Source organism: Astatotilapia calliptera, chromosome 23 (assembly GCF_900246225.1).
Source record: "Astatotilapia calliptera chromosome 23, fAstCal1.2, whole genome shotgun sequence".
Classification (NCBI taxonomy): domain Eukaryota; kingdom Metazoa; phylum Chordata; class Actinopteri; order Cichliformes; family Cichlidae; genus Astatotilapia; species Astatotilapia calliptera.
In genome coordinates this window covers 3,658,305-3,672,330 of record NC_039323.1, presented here as the reverse complement: position 1 = coordinate 3,672,330, position 14,026 = coordinate 3,658,305, and the positions used below count along the sequence as shown (strand labels likewise).

The window sequence follows — 14,026 nt, the reverse complement described above, 5'->3', positions numbered from 1 at the left end:
CATTTTTAATAGGAAAAGACGCCACTCTATTCAAGACGAGGACACTTGAGTGACATAAGACATGTCTTGAGGGTAATTTTTCAGCTTTTGGCTAAAATTGGTTTTACTTTTTTGTGTTAAAACCTTTCAGGAATATCAGGGCTGTGCCTCTTTATCCTTTCATGCCGTGGTCATATGAAGCATGTGTGGCTGATTTGCAGAATCTTTACTGGCAGAGTTGAGATGTTATAATCTTTGTATTCAAAAGTTTACTGTGATCTGCAGTCGTACTGAAAGAGAATAATTCAGTGTTCAGACCAAGGACTTTGGTCTGTCAGTAAAGAAAGGTGTGCAAATAACCAAAACCCAGAAATAAAAGTATTCTGACTTACTCCTGAGCTGGAGTTCAGCGACGACGTTTCTAATTTATAAACAGATCACAGTATTATTTATACTGCATCACGTACCTGAATGGTGTTTGATAATCACTCAGTAATTGTGCCTGCTCCAGAGTGCAATTACTTTCTGGCTTCCTGTGAGTACGTCTTGCTCTATTTCTGGTGTTTTATTTCATTGTGGGGCAATAACACCCTGACATTCAGTGATGCCTGTGGTGGTGGATGTATTTCTCTCAAGCCTGCATTGGTTTTTTGTCTTAGTTGCACATGTTCAAATAGGGGAGGATAAAGATCTGCACTTGCAGATCTGAACAATATTTTTTCCACCATGAATTCAGTTTGTTTCTGTTTAATGCCTCTAGGGGGCAGCATCAGCTTGCTTCTTGTGAGCTTTGAGCCGTTTCAGTGGTCTGCGCAAAGCTGAGGGAGATTTTTGTTTTTAAATAACTGATTTTTTTTGTTGTTGTTGTCTTTTTCCTTCTTGTTTTTCTTATCTTTTGACATGTTTTTTTCTACCTTTCTTGGAGGCACTTTGCATCCTTGAGAGTAATCTGTGCCATATTCAATATTTCACCATCTTTAAAAAAGTGCAAATGCATCATCTGGTCATTTTCCCTTTTCTCATCAACCAGCGTGCCTGTTGAAATGGACTGTATAGCTGACATGCTCTACCCTTCTATTCTCTTCCTACACTTGAGTTATATGGTTTATTATCTCCACGCTATGCTTTCTGGTAGAGTTGACCCACATTTGGCTGTCTGTAATATGCTGCTTGAAAATGAAAATCATGAATCTGAAATGCCATGCGGGAGCTTTCAGCTGACAAAAATGTCGATCAATAATAGAGTAGTGCACACAGGAGTATACTTTTCTCATTTATGTGCTAACGCTCTCCCATGCTCCTAGATCACGAGATGTCCTCTGACGGTGATACACCATTTTTTCTGCCGAGCCGATCAGATGTGTTTCCTGTGGCGACGGGTATGACCTTTTGCCCTGCGTCCACCCAATCAAAATGCCAGTTCAGTGGACCAGAAAAAGCAGGCTGCTGAGCAGGAGCTGGATGCCACGAACAGTGGCTCTGGTTTCACGCTGTGACCCCGAGCCACGTGCGTTACTCAGTTGCTCTGCTCCAACTGGCAAGCATCTGAGCTCGAGCCGTCTGTGACCTGCATGGACAGCCTGGAGGAGGTGACGAAATGAGAGTGAGAGGATAGAGAGTTGGTTATTGGGATGCTATGTCTGTGCATAAGGCGGCAGAAGCTGTCTGTAGGGTGGGAAGAGGCTGGCAGGAGGGAAGAAAGATGGATGACGACAATAAAGAGTGGGCCGCTTAATCTTATTTCTCTTACAAGAGAGACCTGCGACCAGAAACCATAACAAGAATGTAATTAGCAGGAAGAAGAGGACAGTAAAAAAAGTATTAAAAACAACATTGTGAGATTTTAGCATTTCTTAGAGGAAATAACAAATCTAATCTATGGTATCTGAAGCCAGTTCTACTGAAGGTAGTGCAGCATCTTATGTTAGCGATCTCCTCGATCCTGATTTACATGGTATGAGAGATGGCTTGAAAGCTTTTACAGCAGAGCTTTGATGAATGAATAACAGGGAATGGCTGTTTTTCTTCTTCAGTGAAAAGGAGGTCTGTGCAACCTTTTCACGCAAAGAACAGTGATGAAGCATACCGCACTATTGCGTGTCTGCTGTGGCACTAATGGGTTGCCATACATGCTAAGAGTAAACACACTCAAAGCGATGACGGAACAAGCGACTCTACGAGGAGGAGCACTGAACCTCCTGCAGAGCTTTGGTGCAGCTTTCTGTGTACCAGCTCCAACTTCTCCCTCCCGTCTTTCTAGGAAGCCAGTCGAGCGTCAGCAGAGAGGATGCCACAGTGTTGAAACACACTCGGGGGTTTGTCCTTTAGTCACAGCCTCGGCGGTACATCTGTCCATCCACAGAGAGAACAAGCAAACACGATCACACTGACTCAGCTCTGTATTATTCAGTGGGGCAGGCCACTTTGGTACAGTCAGGTTTGTAATAGCTTCAGTGTTCCTCACATTTTCTGACAGAGTTGTAGGGTTCAGCCCCTTAATGAGAGCAGAACAGACACATTAACCTTTTCTCAGTAGATTCTCCGCCGCTGGTGTATTGATCTCATTATTTTGTAGAGGAAGCTGTTCGCAGTGTGAAGCTGGAGTTGTGCACAGAGTAGTAGCACATTCAGAAGAGGTAGTTTCAGTTTTAATGAGCCTCGTTTTCTATTACACTTTTAAGGTAATATATTCACATTTTAAATTTATGCTGTAGTGTCCAAACCTTGGTTACCTGATTAGTCTGTGGACAGAAAATGTGATAATTGGTTAATCATTTAAATAAACTCTGAAGCCAGATGGTGCAGACATGTAGTTTGGTTTATAAACAGACATGAGTTCTTAGAAAGAAAATAAATCGAAAGTAGTTTAAGGCTCTGACGCTCTCCGTTACGCACCTACTAAACTGACAGCCTCCCACTGTAATACGGGCTTTGCTTAAAGAGGCATCAAGTGTCTCTATGGTGATCAGGCAGCTCTGGCATGCAGTGGATGAGGGTTCAAATGTGTCTTTGCAATCTATATGGTAAGTGCCCCCTCCAGATTACATCAGCCGGTGACCCCTGGCTGGACCTCCTAAGACGAGATGTATAATTATGTCCACTCCGACACTCGAGTAAGAATGGCGGTTTCTTGCACCCGTGTTTCAAAAGGATTCCGCAATATTTAAATTCAAATGTCACGACATGTTGACAGACCAGTGTCGATCAATTCTGATTTTAAAACAAAAGCACCTGCACAACTCCGATTACACACATTTGATGAGGTATTGAATCCTTGCAGGGGGATTAATGTGCGTCATCCACTCCAAAACTATTCAATACAATATCTGATGATGCCCTCGGCGTTTTATCAGCTGCCATGCAAAGGTTGCATGTTTTTTTTTTATTGTATCCGTTGTTTACTAAACTATTGATTGCCGTCACCCTCAACCATACCTATGCTATATAGACCAGGTAAAAATGACCTGTAATTTGAGGAAGCACTTCGACGGCTAGTAAGATCCATTTGACTTCATATCTGCTGAACTCTGTCTGCAAAGCATCTGCTGTTGTGTCCTCAGTGTCACCGTGAACTTGTTGACATGCTAATGTTTGGCTGCTTCTCCTCAGCACATTAAGAACCGACATTGCAAGAGAATTTAGTCTAATTATTATTATTATTCTTTTTTCTGAGTTTGTTGAAGAGAAATAATGTATCCATGACAGGCTATACGGAGAACCTTTTATGCACTTTGAACTCAGCGCGGAGTTCAAATATAGCTGTTAGTTTACTGTAGAGCGCCTGTTTCCCCTCAGTGAGCTCCCAATTAGTTATGACAAGAAGGGCAACAACACGACCCATGGCAATCAAGCTCGTTTTCCATGCGCCTGAGGCACAGACAGGCAGAGATGCTGACACCTATTCCAGGTCTGCGCGCGGTAAATGTTGGCTAATCACTTGTTTGCAAAGCGCTTGTCAGAGTCACCAGACACGGACACTCTCCATCTGCACATTTCTAAGTTGGCGAGCCAGTCTAGTGTTGCTGCCTATTTACTGATCTCTGATAAAGCAGCAGCAGCCGTAGCCCTCTCAGTCCACGGGCTGTATGGCACTTGACTCAAAACCAGGCAATCTGGATAAATAAAGTGCCTTTTGTGCTGCAGATCAATGAAGTCAGCCCTATTTTAGACAAATGTATTTGTTGCCATAGCAAAGTTTCCAGGGAGACCAATAGGTCGGGTTAAACGCGAAGAGAGAGAGACACACACACACACACAAAAGAAGAGTTAAAAAAAAGGTCAGTCTAAAGTTAATTGGACCAGCACACAGTTGCATATGCTCCACGTTGCATTGTCTGCTTGTGCTTTTTTCTGGTCAAACAGCCCCATGTACATATCTATCTCTATAGAGATAGATATGGATATATGCAGAGAGAGAGAGAATGAATGATTGGAACATAAAACCTCAGTGCTGTGCGCAAAGGTTAAAAAGAAAACCCCGGCAGTTAACTGCAGTGACTCTTGGGGACTCATGTAAACCCAACCTGTATGATTCCTTTCCTCACAGGAGCAACTGGTGTTCTTTCTAGCTGGTTCTGCGGAAACGCACAGTTTGATCTTATTGGTCAGCTGCATCTGTGTGCCATCTATAAAACGCACCACAGGCGCTCCGGAGCCGAGACCGTCTGAGGGCGCAGAGTAGCGCCACGGAGCGCACAGACTTATCCGAGGTGTGTGTGAGAGGTTGAGAGAGAGGGGGAAAAAAAGCACACCTGTTACTGAAGAAACGAAAGCAAAGTGGAAAAAAAGAGGACTGCGTCTTCCTCTGTATTGCTGTAAGTATCATAATTTTATTACATAGCACAGATATCAACATTATTGAGCTTTTCGAAGCAGACCAGAGGAAACATGCAGGCACCTGTTGAACTGTCTTTTCATTACTGAGTTTTTCTCTTAAAAAACGAGTTCATGTGATCGTTCAATGTCGAAACGTATCGAATATCTATATGCAGGAGCGTTATTAATGCATTTGGTAAAATAATTTATATTTGTGAGCTTTTCTTTTCTTGTCGTCTTCCCGGAACTGAAATTAAATTAGATTAAAGCATAAGTGCAAATTAAAAGTTTCCAGTTACATCATTAGGGAGAGTTTCTAATTCAAAGAATGCACTTTTAAATTTTGCTCATTAAAACGTGACCGTGCGATCGGAAATCGAGAAGTAAATCCTTTGTTGCTGATTTATCCGCAGACTGATTGCGTTAGTCCGTAAAGACACTCTGTTATTTAAAAACTACACAAAGACTTTATTCCATGTGTTGGAGATTTAATGTAGATGGATTTATTTTATTTTATTTTTAGTAATGCTCTGTCTTTTGTCCGTTCAAAGGATTCTCTCCTATTGTTTATAAGCCTAGAAAACCTTTTTAAAGAAGGGTTTGTCCGTATGTTCGACACTAAACAGAAAGTTAAGCTCAGGTTCAGTGTGATAACGCTATAATATTTCCTGTTTACTCAAGTCTTGTTCCTGTAAACGCCTGCGGTCCTAATCACAGACTGCGTTTCAGCGCGAAAGCACTCAGGTGATATTTTTATCCCTCTTCTCTCCGTGGAGTGACGCTCTGATCGTTTAACCCCCCCCCCCCCCCCTTCTCCCTCTCCCCGCCCACCCATGTGTGTTATTAATTGCAGACACACCTGACTGCACCTACTCCACACATCCCACTTTCCAGTGGGGACCATGTGGGTTCTGGATAAGATCCGCGGGTCGGTGGAGAGTGGTGTTCTGCGACAGGGGGAGAACGGGGACAAGAAGGGTGGCACCCCGACCTACAGCAACGTCCTCACCCCCGACAGGATCCCAGATTTTTTCATTCCTCCGAAGTTGGTGAGCTGCCCCCCAGAGCCCGAGATCCCCGCCGTAAAGCCCAAAGAAGGCCTGCACCCGTCCACTTCTGAGCACACCATCGGTAGTGGGAAGATCAGCAGTCCGAGAAGCCCACGTTTGGTAGCCAAGATTGCAGGAGACACCAAGAACTTGCTGAGAGCTGCAAACCGCCACATTATACAGATAGAGAGTGCTGATGATGTGGTGGCTGGAGACACTAACGCAGACCCCCAGTCGCAGACTGCAATGTCTCTGCCTTATGTCCCCAAGACCCAGACGTCCTACGGGTTTGCTACCTTGAAGGAAAGCCCCCACACGCGCCGTAAAGAGTCGCTGTTCCACTGCGAGCTCACCAGTCCCATCACCTCCCCAAATACGCAGAGGAAGACTCCGGGCAGAAGCAGCGACACGGGAAACCACCTGAATCCAGCTGACTTTAACACCTCTCACATGAATCCCTACCGATACTTCAGCGGCGGAGAGAGCGACACCTGCTCCTCAGCCGAGTCCTCCCCTTTCAGCTCCCCTCTGCTCTCTCGCTCCGCGTCCCTGCTCAAGATCTTCACCCATGAGACGCAGGCCAAAGTGGTGAAAGCCAAGCGGACTTTCGCGCGCCACAGCTCCCTCTCCACCGACGAGTGCAGCTCGGCCGAGCCCAGCCCCAACGTCCAGCGACGGCTCCACGTCCCCACCTATCACGGCGGCGCTGGAGCTTCGGACCACGGCCTCCATCGGGAGCACACCATCAACCTGCACAAAGGCGGGACAGTGCGGATCAGCGTCAACTACGACTCCAGCACCTCCCGCCTTCTCATCCGCGTCCTGGCGGCGGAGAGTCTGTACGACAAGCACTTCGACATGAAGAGCATCAACTGCTGCGTGTCTGTCTATCTGAACCCGGGCAAGCTGCAGAAGCAAAGGAGCAACATCATCAAGAACAGCCGCAACCCGGTCTTTAACGAGGACTTCTTCTTCGACTCCATAAGTTCGACTCAGGTGAAGAGCCTCTCCGTGAAGTTCAAGGTGGTGAATAAAGGCACCAGCCTCAAAAGGGACACCTTGCTGGGAGAGCGAGAGGTGCCTCTGGGGAAGTTGCTCTCAGGGGTTTAAAGCTCCAGGAACTGAAGGTCAAAGGGGGGCAAAGAGCGAGGATACAGATTAAGCTTAAATTAGATGTTTGCACTGGTTTCTATGTTTTATTTATTCTAACAGTGACCATAAAGACAAAGGGAGAAGACAGGGAAGGACCTCCAAGAATGAAAACCAATCCCATAAGGAACATCAGCTTTAATAAATCTAAATAAACACTAAGAGCACTAAATAACCCAGATGTAGCCGATATGTGGACACCTCAAGGATTTATCATCCCAAGCTCTGCCTAACTCCCTCTCCCATTAATGAACACTCATTAAACCAAGCTGGGCTGAACAGCAACGGTTGAATTTGACACATGAAAGGTTTTCTTTCTGGCCGGGTCTCCCAGCCAGCTCCGGTTCAAAGGTTGGAGGACACCTGTGCTTCACTGCGCTCATCTGTGCGTGCCACGGTTTTATTATTGTAATGTGGCAGAAATCCGCAGCAGCACTGGATGCGATTCCCCATCTTGCCATGTGCTGCACGGGCACAGAGATGCTTTTGTGAAACGGTGGGAGCTTTGAAGTGGCACTAGAGCCTGATGTGCAAATGACCCTTTGATCCCAGTTGCCAGAGCAGCCCACATTTACATGCCCATCAAAAAGTACAATTATAATACGATTGATCTTGTAAGAAACACTAAAGTCTATGTTATAACGATACAATTAAGGATAACTGAACGTTACAGAACATTTACAAATGTGGGGAAACGATGTCTGTAGAGTTTATAACCACCCGTGTTTAATCCTTTCCTTCAGCATCAAACATTTTAAAGAAAGCATTTGTCGCTGTCTTTTTGACACGTCATTGAACAAAACAGAGCAAAACCACCTGTATTCTTACAAGCATGCAAAATATGAAAAATAGCCTAGGTGTAAACAAATCATTTCTCATCTATTTTGATTGCAGAGCAAGATTCGGACACTATCCATGAAAAAAATCTTATGTTAGAAGCAGATTTCTTCACCTTAAAATATTCCTAAAGCTTAATTATAGACAGAAATGACTTGTTAAAATGAGATTTTTATTAGTGAGCAGTAATGTTTTTGGATTTTAATATTTTTAATAGCCTCCAGTCATGTCTGTAACCGTATGAAACACAGCTATGAGTTAATGAAAGTGGAGCAGCAAGGGAAACTGGTTGCAGTATATTTGATATACATATTTATCTGGTTGATGAAATCCTTATACTGTGATGAAATAGCGGTGTGGGCACTCCAGTTAATAACAGTCCGTCAACATGCAGTCAAGTCCAGTGTGGGCACCTTGATTAAACATCGACATCGACTCCAAGACCAGTTGGTAATTCTGAACTACAAGATAAAAAACGCAGGCAAATACTCAAATGGTCTTTCCCTCATTTAAAATTTCATTCCAGGTCGCTTCACTCTTCATTGTTTACTCCAAATCTCAACAGATATGAAAAAAGGACTCATTTTAAATATAGTAGCATGTAAAGGACATTTTCTAGTTTGATTATTACAAGTGAATGTAAGGTTTACACTGGACAAAGTGTTGATTTGCTGTTTGCAGCAGGACAAGAAAGTCGAACTTTTTAACTTTTTAATTTATAAATTTATGCAACAACACAGTACTGTCCAATAGTCACCCCTCATTTCTTTATCCTTTTAAGGAAAATGGGAAATAAGTGCAGCGATTTGTTAAAACGTGCAAACATAAGTGGAAAAACAGTATACGAGGCAAAAACTGAGAGTGTGCAATTCTAAGGAGCTTAAAAGTCAATATTTGCTATGAACACTTTATATTCATCAACACAGCCGGAACTCTCAAAGCCAAGCTTTCTGCTAATTTCTTTAAGTGGTCTTCAGGAATAGTTCTCCAGGACATTCAAAGCTCTCCTTTGGATGTTGACTGATCCCACTCTGCTTCACTAATTCTGATCTGGGCTCTGGAGAGACCAACCCATGACTGATAGTACAGCTTAATTTTCTACCCGAGTATGCTTTCACTGCGTTGTTGGTGTGTTTGGGATCACTGTCATGTAGAAAAATGAAGCTCTTGACGATCAGATGCTTTCCAGATAGTACTGTACGGTGGATTGAAACCTAGTGGTGATTTTCTGTGTTCACATTTCCATCATTTTTGACAAGATCCTAGTTAAAACGTAGCCCCGTATCCGTACATGCCCAGTAGGACAGTATGCCTTTCAACTAAAAAAGATGTGAGCAAACGATGGTTTGTGTGATCAGCCGCTAGTAACAAAGTACCAAAATATACTTATTTAAAATCGGCTCATTTCTAAATTCGTCTTTTATGTGTAGACACATAGGTCAGTGGCTTAACAGACTCTGAAAATGGTCAGGTACAAGGACTGGACTGAAGATGAGTGAAAAAGCTGCCAAAGGAAAACTGTTGCTCAAGGCCACCTTAAAAATGACACGAAAGCCTGTCTCCTTGGGAGCAAATGAATAAAGAGATGAAGGGTGGATTGAGACTTTTGCACTGTACTGTACATTTGCCTTGTTGGCAGTAGACAAACGATCATACCATTGTGCATTGTGTAACTTTATTCAATGTCTCATTTGAGCAGATTAGAAAACTTGTGTCACAGCAAGTACCAGCTGCACAGTGTGAACATGGCGCTGGTCTTTGCATGATGTGTGCAAGGATTAATTAAACCCTAAAGCCTTACACTGTGGGTGTACGTGAGTGTGTGTGAGTGTGTGTTTTGAGCCTGATTTCCTTTCTTTTTCCTTTTTTCGTCTAAAGTTGTTAATTTTCTATGTCGTATTTTGTAAACTGAATGCTTTGAAACGACTCTTCGATGTATGTTGGGTTTGTATTGTGTATATACACTTGTCTGTGAAATGCTAATTATGCACCAGCGAGGGAGAAGTGCTTATGACAGACATTTTCAGATATACAGTTTCATCTTTAATGAAGTCCGATGGGGAGGAAGCAGACGAGTCAGGAAAGAGATGTCGAGAGAACAACCTTGTGTGCTTTAACGGGAGCAGCCGCCCCGCCTTCTGTTGCTGTTCTCTGTCGTCCTTCTGAAGAATTAGAAGAAATTGGAAGTGATTGCAACCTCGAGTGCCCAGCAGAGGAGAGCAACTTCACAAAGAAAATAAGTCAGAGACATCAGACTGATGCAAATTACTGAGAGTTCCTCACACGTCCACCCAAAGCTTCGTTTAATTATACGAGGACCGCTCTCACCTGGTGTTTGTAGCTCACTTGTAGCACCACTATCGTTGTGCTTCATATACAGTGACTCTGTTGGTTGGATTGTTATGGCGTGAAACTCTGTGATCTGTTGCAATCCCTGCTGCATACTTGTGTGCAACATACAGTGCCTGCTTGTAGACTTTGTTGTTGTTTCTTTTACTCAAACTTCCAAATTGTTTGGTTGTCGATGTTTCTTTTGCATGCCTAAAATGTTCCAGTAGTTTCAGTACTAAATCTCAGTGGATTCTTATTGTGCTGTTGTGGCTCTCCTTGTGCTATAGGTGAGGATTTCCTGCAGACACTAATGTGTATATAAAACTGCAGCTAATATATGGAGGGTGTATTTGAGTGTGTTCAATTTTTATAACTGTTTTCATGTGGTTTATCTTTTAATAGAGTTGAAAACAATGCCTTTAATCTGGTATTTCTGCTTGGATGGGCTGTGCTGTTCTTGGTTAATATGTCACAGGTTCATACTCTGCAAATTGTGAGATAGACCCTCATCAGTACATACATCTTGTAACTTAAATAAATTCAACCAGTTAATTATTTTTTATCACAATGAATGCAAACCAAAGTACAAACTGGGGTTTTAAAAGTTTTTCTGAAGAATATTTTACCCGAATCTTTTATTATTCACATCTGACTCGCTTCATTTTCTTGTCAGCTTTTGGATGATATTTTGAACTGAAATCGCGAGGAGTAGAGGAGTGTAAATACCTGGGGTCAGTCATCCAAAACAATGAACGGTGCACAAGAAAGGGGAAGAAGAGCGTGGAGCCGGGGTGGAAATGGTGGAGACGAGTGGTTTATAAGATGGTAGCGAGATCTGCTATGATGTGTGGTCTAACAAAAAGACAAGCGGCAGAGGTGGCAGAGTTGAAGATTTTCATTAGGAGTAATCAGAATGGACAGGATTAGTAATGAGTATAGCAGAGGGTTGAGCGGTTTGGACATGAGCAGAGGAGGGATAGTGGATATTGTGGACAATGGATGTTGAGTATGGAGCTGCTGGGCAGGAGGGAAAGAGGAAGATACAAAGGAGATTCGTGGATGTAGTAAAGGAGAAGCAGAAAGATGATGTGACAGAGATAAGGTGAGATGGAGGCAGATGATCTGCGATGGGGACCCCTAAAGACGGCAAGAGCTGAGGCCAACAGGACTCGAGTTATTCATCTTAACTTTGACATTCAGGGAAAATGTCAGACCACTGTTTGAATTCTTCCTTGATGTCACAACTTAGCAGTTAACCACCAGGAAAGAGCTAGCTGATGATGGAGCTTGAAAAAACAACAGTAATAAGCTCGAACACACCATACGTACCAGATGTTACGACAGTTTACCCAGCAGCTGTCAGGGTATTAAACTACAGCATCTCTAATCGCCACTGCGCCTGTGCAGCTAACCTTTATTACATCAGCAGAGGAATTACCAGAATCAACTTACTACAATTAACTTTCCCATTATCCACCCTGCTGTTGTGGTGGAAATCAGTCTGTATATTTCTGCACTCAATAGCTGTTTAATTAGACACAGGCCAGAGAGGCCTGACTGATGACATTTAAAATGAGAATTGAGAAAAGTGTCAATACCTGTGTGTGTGTGTGTGTGTGTGTGAGAGAGAGAGAGACTGAGCTGAATATTATACTGACGCTGACTTTAGTCACACTTCTTGCTAAGATTTGCTTGAAAAATATGCTGTATATATATATTTTATTTTAAATACACTGTGTTTCTCAAGTCTTCCTGTCTTGACAGGTTCGCTCTGGAAAATGCAGCTGCAAAGTGCCGGTCCGTTACTTGATATCGAATTCCTTCATTTCTCTGGTGGAAGTTGGTTTCCATGTGCAGTTGTTGTTCTTGTTGTGTTTCTGGACCTGTGCAGGTAGAGATTTTTATACTGTGACGCTTCAGCCACTTACAGATGTTCTCCAGTTGCTGTGTTAATGGGTGTGAAAAACTTTAATTAAAAGTGAAATTCAATGAATTCTCCTTCTTATCTTGTTATTGGTTTGATGTTAATGAGTGCTCTGACTTCAGGTGATATTTGAGCATGGGCTGAGGTTCTTGATCAATAAAACCTCAACTCTAGTTACAGTAGATGTAGTAAATGTTCATACATTTGTACAGACCTTTCATTTGCAAGGTGCATGTGACTGGAAGAATGAAAGCATCCATACGGTCCTGAAGTTTTCCCTCAAAGTAAATGCTCTATAATGCAATAATGAAATAATGAAAGGCATGTGCCCAACTCTCCTGCTTTCTCAAAGTAATCCCAATTTTCCTCCTTAAAATCCCACATCCCTGATTTCAAGCCTCCGTATTTGCTCAGTTGTTGCTCTGTATGCATCTTCTTAATGATTCAGAATGAGCAATATGTGAAGGCATAGGGTATATATAGAAAGAGACATTAAACCTCTTATCTCTGACGTGTTGTCTGTAATTGCAGTGTAAAAATACTGCACAATCTTTCCATCTTCATTATCCTCAGGGAGGAGTCAGTCTTGGATTTGTTTGTTTGGAGAGGAAGCACGTGGGAAACATTCGGAGACATGAGCTGTTACATACGCCGGTAATAAGTGATGCTAATGTCACATTTGTGTTCCTCTGCATGCTTAGTGGTCGCTTGTTGTGATGAACCCAAAGTGAATGAGTCAACAGACAAATCTACAGCTGCCCTCAGCTCTACAAATAGTTTTCTGTCAGTAATTTATTTATTTTTTACATTTGGTGGGATGGTTTTAGAAGTTTCTGTTCACCCCAACTGGTGAAAGTGAAGCAAAGGTTGAATCTTATGTGATGAGCGAAGTGAGAACATATCATCAAAAGTACCCTGAGAAACTGAAGGAAGAAGTCAGCGAATCTTCTGAGGACCAAGGCAACTTTCATGGTAATTAATGATGTAGAGCAGGAGTGCTCCAACCACCACACACTGCTAGATGCCATAAATAAGGAGATCTGCACTGTAAGAACTGTTAATTCTTTCCTATAATTAAGTCAATAGTTGCAGAGACGTTTCAGCATTAACAGTAAATCAAAGTGTCTGTTACATAACTGGGGAAAAAAGCGTGCAGGTGTTATAGGTCTTTACCACAGAGCTGCAATGAAACGTTTGTACTTTAATAAACTTAAATGAATTTGTTTAGCTTCGTGTCATTTAAATAATTTGACTGACATATGAATTTCTGAGTGTTTATAAAAATAAATAAATGCAAATTTATATTGCCTAATTTAAAAAAACAACAACAACAAAAAAAAAAAACGCCCAACTTGGCAACCTTATGACACAATGCTTAGCTAATGGCTAACATTAGCCGACATGGCTTACAAACAGTGCAGGATGGAGAAAAGCCACTGAAGCATTTCTTTAGTTTAACTCCTGATAATTATGGGAGATCAGACATTATAGAAATACAACAACCTGCAAGAAGATTATCCATCAACCTGAATAATACTGGATTAGAGCAAACCTGTTGCCTGGTAGGTCATTTATTATTCCGTCACTTGTGTTTTCTTAAAAACTCTTTTGCCATTGCATTTCTAAGGCAGGCATACAAGATGAACATCCGTGGCCTCAGTGGTGAAATGCTGAGGCATCTCAGTTTATTGCATGCTCTGTTTTGAGCTGTTTGCCTACCTGTCGAGGTGCCACCCTTGTTGTGTTTGTGTGAAAAGTGTAACTGGACACTGGAGGTGGCAAGCAAATATTGTCGATTGAGGTGTTTCCACCGCACAGACAGACAAATAAACTAAAGTCTGGATTATGGCAGCTATCTAAACTAGTCTCTCTCTCTCTTGCCTATTCGATTTCAATTTTCTTATCACTGTTACCTTTAAATTGAGCTGTGACTAATGGTTTC

The 14,026-nt window shown here is 42.5% G+C and overlaps 1 protein-coding gene across 1 annotated transcript; it reads left to right on the top strand.

Annotated features, from left to right (window-relative positions):
- The first annotated feature begins 1,266 nt into the window (after window positions 1-1,266).
- On the top strand, window positions 1,267-12,154 carry LOC113016774 (C2 calcium-dependent domain-containing protein 4C). The gene is made up of 3 exons (XM_026159882.1): window positions 1,267-1,568; window positions 4,526-4,793; window positions 5,648-12,154. The coding sequence occupies exon 3, from the start codon at window positions 5,697-5,699 to the stop codon at window positions 6,951-6,953; it is 1,257 nt and encodes a 418-aa protein (XP_026015667.1). The 5' UTR covers window positions 1,267-1,568; window positions 4,526-4,793; window positions 5,648-5,696; the 3' UTR covers window positions 6,954-12,154.
- The last annotated feature ends 1,872 nt before the right edge of the window (window positions 12,155-14,026 follow it).

What these genes read in the sequence shown, in the direction of transcription:
- LOC113016774 (XM_026159882.1), top strand. Translation starts at nt 5,697, where the DNA reads ATGTGGGTTCTGGATAAGATCCGCGGGTCGGTGGAGAGTGGTGTTCTG.